The sequence below is a fragment of the Camellia sinensis genome, chromosome 15 (assembly GCF_055761805.1).
Source record: "Camellia sinensis isolate YWXY chromosome 15, ASM5576180v1, whole genome shotgun sequence".
NCBI lineage: Eukaryota > Viridiplantae > Streptophyta > Magnoliopsida > Ericales > Theaceae > Camellia > Camellia sinensis.
The window spans coordinates 18,923,005-18,931,549 of NC_138975.1; the positions used below are offsets into that span (position 1 = coordinate 18,923,005).

The window sequence follows — 8,545 nt, forward strand, 5'->3', positions numbered from 1 at the left end:
TCCGTGCCAAGTTTCGATGGTTTCGGTGGTCATTTTGCAATTTCGGCCCCCGAACGGGCCTTTTAAGTCTTGTATTTTACAATTTTCCTTCTAATTTTCTAACCGGAGATCCAATTGAGGTCCCGTTTGTTCCTTCAAGTCTATTTAGGCTTGAACAAGCTGTCCGTGCCAAGTTTCAGTGGTTTCGGTGGTCATTTCGCAATTTCGGCCCCCAACGGGCCTTTTAAGTCTTGTATTTTACAATTTTCCTTCTAATTTTCTAACCGAAGATCCAATTGAGGTCCCGTTTGTTCCTACAAGTCTATTTAGGCCTTAACCAGCTGTCCGTGCCAAGTTTCAGTGGTTTCAGTGGTCATTTCGCAATTTCGGCCCCCGAACGGGCCTTTTAAGTCTTGTATTTTACAATTTTTCTTCTAATTTTCTAACCGAAGATCCAATTGAGGTCCCGTTTGTTCCTACAAGTCTATTTAGGCCTTAACCAGCTGTCCGTGCTAAGTTTCGATGGTTTCGGTGGTCATTTCACAGTTTCGGCCCCCGAACGGGCCTTTTAAGTCTTGTATTTTACAATTTTCCTTCTAATTTTCTAACCGGAGATCCAATTGAGGTCCCGTTTGTTCCTTCAAGTCTATTTAGGCTTGAACAAGCTGTTTGTGCCAAGTTTTAGTGGTTTCGGTGGTCATTTCGCAATTTCGGCCCCCGAACGGGCTTTTTAAGTCTTGTATTTTACAATTTTCCTTCTAATTTTCTAACCGAAGATCCAATTAAGGTCCCGTTTGTTCCTACAAGTCTATTTAGGCCTTAACCAGCTGTCCGTGCCAAGTTTCAGTGGTTTCGGTGGTCATTTCGCAATTTCGGCCCCCGAACGGGCCTTTTAAGTCTTGTATTTTACAATTTTTCTTCTAATTTTCTAACCGGAGATCCAATTGAGGTCTCGTTTGTTCGTACAAGTCTATTTAGGCCTTAACCAGCTGTCCGTGCCAAGTTTCAGTGGTTTCGGTGGTCATTTCGCAATTTCGGCCCCCGAACGGGCCTTTTAAGTCTTGTATTTTATAATTTTTCTTCTAATTTTCTAACCGGAGATCCAATCGAGGTCTTGTTTGTTCAACACAACCAGACATATTAAATGAAATGCTTGTGCTAATTTGAAAAGTAAATTCTGAAAAATATACTTACAAAAGTGTTTGTCAATAAGATTCCTCTGATGAATAATTATTTTCATCAACCTGCATGCCTCCCTGATCCTTGGTCATCCTCATAAACTTCTCAATCTCTTCAAATCTTTTGTTTTGCATTTCAATCATTTTAGCTTGCTCTTGTGCTACCAGGTTTTGGGCTGCAATTTGTTCTTGCTGGATCTCGGAAAAATTCTTCAATGACTCTAGTTCTTTTTGTAGGCTCGAAACCACCTCAGTATGTGCTTGTGCAGTAACAGAAGATCTGGATGATGATGGTTTTGGACCAACTCCAAAGCCTTTTAAGTATCCCGATTTCTTTCCAAGAATCTCAATTGACAGCTGCTCCTGAGTTAAAGGTATTGCCCCAGGCTCTAAAGACTCATCATGTCGCTTTTTCAAAGCTTCCTATCAATTTGTAAACAACTTCAACAAATACCATCATTTACATAAATATGTAACTCTATTAATTGGCATACTTACATGTAATTGACCACATATCGGGGCTACCCAATCCGACTTTCTCTTGCTCCAATGGGAATCTTTGTAGAAGTCTACAAAGTCAGTCTTCTCGGTACCCTAATTCCATTTAAAAGTAAGCATACATAATTAATTTCAATCATTATGTTAGATATAATAAATGCATCACCTGTTTATACATTGCAGCTTGAAATGACTTGGAGCCCATTGTATGATTATATGGTAACCTCGCTCGACTATCCCTTGCCTTTTTAGCCAAGTTCTGCAAAATTAATTGATTAGTAAAATTAAATTGAAATTACAACATGATTCTTCAAATTAGGAAATTTTACCTGATAATCTTCATCAAGCCATACATGATTGATCATGTATACCCAAGCCTCAGAATCGACCCCTTTGTATGGTTTACTATAAGGGTCAACACCAGCGTCTACCAACTTCGAGTAATGAGTCTTCATCTTGTTACGCCAACTTCTGTAAAGAGTTTTACACTTTTTATTGACTCCTTTCCGAACCTCTTCATCCTCATCATAATCAACAATCTCAAATTTATCCTACAAATATAATGAATGCTTTGATTAATATCAAAATGCAAGTAATGGTGATAATCTAATTATTTGAAAAATAGCAAATACATGTACCCGAACTGCTTGAATGATTGGGGCTTTATGAATCTCATCAATCTTGTCCCACTTTTTTATACCAATGATTGGTGCAGCCATCCTTATCTGTAAGCCAAGTTCATTTGCAAATGGAGTGGCATAAGGTCCTACTGGCACCTTCGCATCTGCAGGGATCCAAACAGGAAGTTTTTTACCACCATTGTTAGCTATGAGACGTGCTATGCTCTTCCCTCGAGTCTGACCCCTGACTTGTCTAGAGCGAGTACGCAAACTAGTGGTAGATGGCACATCATGGGTAGTAGTTGCATTTGTAGATGGTGCAACCTGGGTAGTTGCATTTGTAGATGGTGCAACCTGGGTAGTAGTTGCATTTGTAGATGGTGCAACCTGGGTAGTAGTTGCATTTGTCGGTGGTGTAGGCTGGATACTTAGAGCATTTGTAGATGGTACACTCTGAATAGATGGGGTTAAAATAGGTGGTGCATGCTGAGTAGGGGCAACAATTCTAGCTGCAGCTTGTTGGGAAGGTAGAGGAACTTTGGATGATGCTGCATGTCGAACTTTACCAGGGCCTGCCATCTAGCACAACAACTCAACAATTACATGTGTGAAGCATATGTAAAATAAGCAATTACATTAATATCAATGGCTATATAATAGAATCAATGTCAGAACATAAGTAATAACTAAACAATAACATAACATAAGAAACAAAAAAAATAAATTAGACAAAGAGAGACAGATAGCCATCAAACTCAAACTCAAAGGCACTTAAACAACAGTGTCATCAAAACATATTACAATCACACAACAATTAAAGTTCTATGTCAAAATCTATATTACAATCAAAATGATTATGTAGCTCATCTTCTCGAATAGTCAATGCTCATAGTAATCATCTTCATTATCGCACCCCTCTTCCTCATCAACACCATCGTTGTGTGCTCGATTAACTGATTGTAAAACCACCTCACTTGGGATAATTTGAGGATCAATGTCATTCCTATGAAGTGAGATTGTCACGGGGTCTTCAACGCTCACTGGGACAGCATCAGTTGTTTCATTTTGTTGCAATACATTTTCAGGTTCAAAGCCATCTTGTTCTGGTACATCCCATATTCCTCGATGTTGTAGTCTTTCTACGACTTTCCAATGTCCGCCTAACTTTGTATCATCAACGTAAAAAACTTGTTTCACATGACTTGGTAAGACAAATGGATCATCTTTATACCATCGACTTCTAACATCAATACTTGTGCAATGTGTATCGGTATGTAATGTTCTATTGCTACCGGTATTGAACCATTCGCATTGGAATAAAACAACTCGATGTCCAAGTATGTAATGCATCTCCCACACTCTATTCAAGTACCCATAAAAGTTAATTGTTTGTCTCTCATGCTCCCCTTCCACAACTAACCCACTATTTTGGCATTTATGAGTACTATCACGATCCTTACTATGAAATCGAACACCATTGGAAATGCAAGCTGAATACAAGTTAACATTCACACTAGGACCATTTGCTAATGACCACAAATCATCAGTTGCTTCTGGTAATCCTTGAGCTCGTAATTGGTTCATCTACATAACGACATCAATTTCAATCATTATGTTAGTATTCATATAAGTGTAGCTGAATAAAGTTTGGGATTATATCTTACATGTTCTTTGAACCACTTGGGGAATTCCTTTTTCTGTCTATTTGTGATGTCACGTACACCTTCATTTTCTAAAAGATTCTTGTGTTGCCTACTTACAAACATATGATTCATAAGTAACATATTATATTGAAAACATAATTCTACAAAAAAAAAAACAAGATTAAGAACGTACTCTAGATAATGGTCAAGCTCGAGGCTATTATTCAAGACAAACCAATGAGCCATTTCACGTTCTTTTTGAGACACGTTAGAAACCCTTGTTATTAGCCCAAAAGGACGAACATTTTGCGCGAAGACCTCTAACCCTGACTCATGCACACTAACATCGACATTCCGTTCCTCTCGATTAAATACAGTTTCAATCCCACCCACATACATTGAGCAAAATGTGAGACACTCCTTGACAACATAAGCTTCTGTGATCGAACCTTCTGGACGAGCTCGATTTGCAACATATCCTTTTAAAGTTCCAAGCAGCCTATGAAACAAACAATAGAATAATCTTATTACACACACACTCACATTTTTATAAATACATATGCAGGTTGTGCTACAATTTAAGTATTCTAGTGTTTTAATAAGTTAGTAAGTACCTTTCAATGGGGTACATCCACCGATATTGCACAGGTCCACCAAGAATGGCTTCACGCGGCAAATGAATCGCCAAATGGACCATCACATCAAAAAACGCTGGTGGGAAAATTTTTTCTAACTTGCATAGTATGAATATTATGCGATCTTCTAATATTTCCAAATTCTTCATCTTCAATGTCTTTGAGCAAAGCTCTTGGAAGAAATTTCCCAACTCAAATAATGCAACACAAATATCATTGTGAAGATATCCACGCATTCCAATGGGAAGAAGTCGCTGTATGAGGACATGACAATCATGACTTTTTAGGCCTGTTAACTTATCACCTTTTGTGTTCACACACCTTGAGATGTTTGCTGCATAACCATCAGGATACTTAATTGACTTTAAAAACTCACAAAAACCATATCTTTCATCTGAGGACAAAGTGTACAATGCTGGGGGCTTTTCAAAAGATCCATCGGTACGCCTTTTTAAGTGCAACTCCTTCCTTATTTTCATATCTTCCAAATCCATGCGTGCTTTTTCTGTGTCTTTGTTCTTCCCATCTATACTCAGTAATGTTCCAAGCAAACTATCACATATATTCTTCTCTATGTGCATAACATCGAGGTTGTGTCGGAGTTTAAGTGTTTTCCAATATGGCAACTCAAAGAAGATGCTTTTTTTTGTCCAATTCAATATTGGATTTTCCCTTTTTCTTTTCTTATTGGTTGGATGCTTTCCAAATGGTTTGAATGTCCCTGAATCCAATTGTTCTAAGATTTGTTCCCCTGATAACTGTAAAGGTCTTGACAGGAACTCAGTCTTACCATTATAAAGTCGACTCCTTCGCCAAGGGTGGTCATCAGGCAGGTAACGACGAGCGCCTGTGTACCCTATCTTACCTCTCAACCGTTGTGAGGAAGCATTTTTGTTACAGGTGGGACAAGCCAAATACCCTTTCGTACTCCATCCCGACAAGTTTCCATATGCAGGAAAGTCATTAATTGTCCACATAACAGCTGCATGCATTTGAAAACTTAATTCAGTTGAGGCATCATAAGTAAGCACACCATCTTCCCACAAGTCCTTCAACTCATCAATTAATGGTCGCATGTAAACATCGATATCTCTCACTGGTGCTTGTGGTCCAGGGATAAGCAATGACAGCATACTAAATGCTTGTTTCATACATTTCCAAGGAGGCAAGTTGTAAGGCATAACAATCACAGGCCACATACTGTACGAGTTGCTCATGTTTCCAAAAGGATTGAAACCATCAGTGGCCAACCCTAACCTCACATTTCGACTCTCTTGGGAAAACAAAGGATGTTGCCTATCAAAATCCTTCCATGCCTCACCATCAGCCGGGTGTCTCAATATCCCATCATCTACTCGTTTCTCTTTATGCCATCTCATATCTATTGCTGTTTTTCTCGACATATATAATCTCTGCAACCTTGATGTCAACGGGAAGTATCTTAAGGTCTTGTGAGGAACTTTTTTACCTTTTCCATAATTCGACTTGTATCTAGACTCTTGACAAATCGGACAATTCTCTAAATTTGCATTCTCTTTCCAGAAAAGTGCACAATCATACTTGCATGCATGAATCGACACATATCCTAAGCCTAAGGCACGTAAGAATTTTTTGGCTTCATAAAGGGTCCATGGAATCACTTGATCACTTACCGGTAGAAGGTCCTTTAATATCCCCAACAACATGTTGAAAGACTTATTGCTCCACTTGTTCAACACCTTCACATGAAGCATCTTAACAACAAATGATAAAAGAGAAAACTTACGACACCCAGGGAACAACTCTCTTTGAGCATCATTCAACAATTTGCTAAAGTTGGGCACGCCCTCTTTTTCAACATTGTTAGCCACATCATCGTCATTGTCATTGTCATTGTCACCTTCCTCCTCATCCTCTTCATTTTCATCATCATTTATGGTAGTCCCCATGTAAACATCTTCTAACAAATTTAGGAATTCATCTTGATCTTCGCCTGTCTCTGCTTCCATTCTATCCCCAACACTTCCAAAGTCATTGTGGTTGTCATTATTCAATGCATGAGATTGATTCATGGGAACAGATTCCCCGTGATGCACCCAAGTCTTATAAGAAGGAGACATCCCTTTCACAACTAAATGATACTCCACAATTTTACAAGTATGTCGTTCACAATTCAAACAGTCCATACATGGGCAACGAATCTTATCATTTGGCTCTACATTCATCATTGCAAATTGAACAAAAGCCTTCACCCCATCTCGATACTGGGAACTCATCCTATCCCTAAGTAGCATCCAACTCTTATCCATATTTGGTCACCTACAAAGCCATGGTTATGTGAAATTCCTTTGAATTAGAGAATTACATGTCAAATAGTTCCTTGAGTCATATAAGTGTTTGTCATATCATGAATGCTCAAAACATTAGGTAAACATTGAGAAACAATAAAAAAATAATATTTTCTCTCAAAAAAGCCAAACCTTGTAATACATTTTTTTAATTTAACATTTAATTTAAAGATGCTGCATGTACACATGATGACATTGTATAGTATAAGAAACTATAAGTCAAATTATATGGTGATCTTCCAACATCCTATTGGCCTTGATGGATGTTTTCCAATGATATTTGAACATATATGTTTTTCGTAATATTGTTAGCAAGACTTTAAATAGACGTAGCATTGCTCTTAAACTATTCTTACCTAATAAACTATAAACAGAAACTATACAAAACAGTTTAAATTGATTCTAAAAATAATAAATAACTATAAACAACTCATATAAACCATACAAAACAGTCCCATAATGTGGCATGAACCACATATAAACTGAAGGGTAATTTACAATTTGCCCTTTTATTTTTTATTTTTTTAATCAACAACAAATAACCCTTTATTGATGATGGATAACCTTACAGAAAGGAAGAAAACATCAACAAAAAGAGAGGGATGATGCAAGCAATACAGCAACTACAAACCAAAATAGAGGCATGCAACCTAATCCAAATACAAACAAAACAAAAAGAGCCATGGAACCAGTGCTAGCATAGGCCAAAAACAGCAACAGACACACATCAGATTAGCAGATTAGCATCAGGTTATCACCCAACAGATACAGACCAGCCACACAGCAGCAGAGAACCAGATTAACAAAAAATCAGATTATCACCCAACAGATACAGATTAGCAGACAATCAAATTATCACCCAGTAGTCCCAGAAACAACCCTCATTTTATATGATGTGGCAGGAAACATGCATTTTCTATCTAATTTTGAACAAAAGTTAGTTTTAGGAGTAAATTAAAAAAAAAACTTGAAACATGAATGATCAAAATAAAAAAAATAAAAAAAATGACTAAAAATAAAGGGAAAAAGTGCAATTTATCCTAAAAACAAAAAGATAACTGATTATTTCTCTTTTCTTTTTAGGCCTGTTTGGGACTTATATTTTGGGTAAATAGTCAATAGAAAAAAATAGTTAATAAAACAAAATGTCATGTCCTATACATTAATCAACAACTTTTTCTTTTACAATTATCTATTCACCTACAAAAAAAAAAAAAAAATCCACAAATCATCCAAAACATAATTCTTTTTCATTTCATAAAAAAATAAAAAAATCAACTAAAATATTAAAGTTGCTAAATGACGTATCTAGTCCCATTTTTTTTGACAACTAGACTTATTAAATTTAATAAGGTTATATAGTTTCAAGATCATAGGTGTAGAAACTAAAATGACTAACTTGATAAATAAATTTAAAATGCCCTAAAATATAGTCAAAGCTTACTTGATGTAGTAATTGCCCCCAACGAATGATTGCAGCTTTTTTATCTCTTCGCATTAGCCAATAACCTATAACATTTGAATTGTAAATCAAAGTTTAAATTAAAATCGCACTGTACATGAAATTAACGGAGAGTGGACATGAAATGAATGTTATATGATGAAATTATTAAAAGGGTCACCGATACACAAAATATCTATAATTTTTTGGGCAATGAATAGTTG

The 8,545-nt window shown here is 36.7% G+C and overlaps 2 protein-coding genes and 1 long non-coding RNA gene across 3 annotated transcripts; all 3 read right to left on the bottom strand.

The window, feature by feature from the left end:
• Positions 1-1,173: 1,173 nt before the first annotated feature.
• On the bottom strand, positions 1,174-3,004 carry LOC145813921 (uncharacterized). Its single transcript, XM_082910336.1, has 2 exons — positions 2,294-3,004; positions 1,174-2,206 (listed from the first exon to the last, which is right to left on the bottom strand). Exons 1-2 carry the CDS (start codon positions 2,852-2,854, stop codon positions 1,940-1,942), a joined length of 828 nt encoding a protein of 275 aa, XP_082766462.1. The 5' UTR covers positions 2,855-3,004; the 3' UTR covers positions 1,174-1,939.
• Positions 3,005-3,981: 977 nt separating this feature from the next.
• On the bottom strand, positions 3,982-4,417 carry LOC145813922 (uncharacterized). The gene is made up of 2 exons (XR_014357348.1): positions 4,112-4,417; positions 3,982-4,027 (listed from the first exon to the last, which is right to left on the bottom strand). It is a non-coding gene; the product is annotated as an uncharacterized LOC145813922 (long non-coding RNA).
• A 96-nt stretch (positions 4,418-4,513) lies between these two features.
• LOC145812839 (uncharacterized) lies at positions 4,514-6,841 on the bottom strand. The gene has a single exon (XM_082908063.1). The coding sequence runs from the start codon at positions 6,839-6,841 to the stop codon at positions 4,514-4,516; it is 2,328 nt and encodes a 775-aa protein (XP_082764189.1).
• Positions 6,842-8,545: the final 1,704 nt, after the last annotated feature.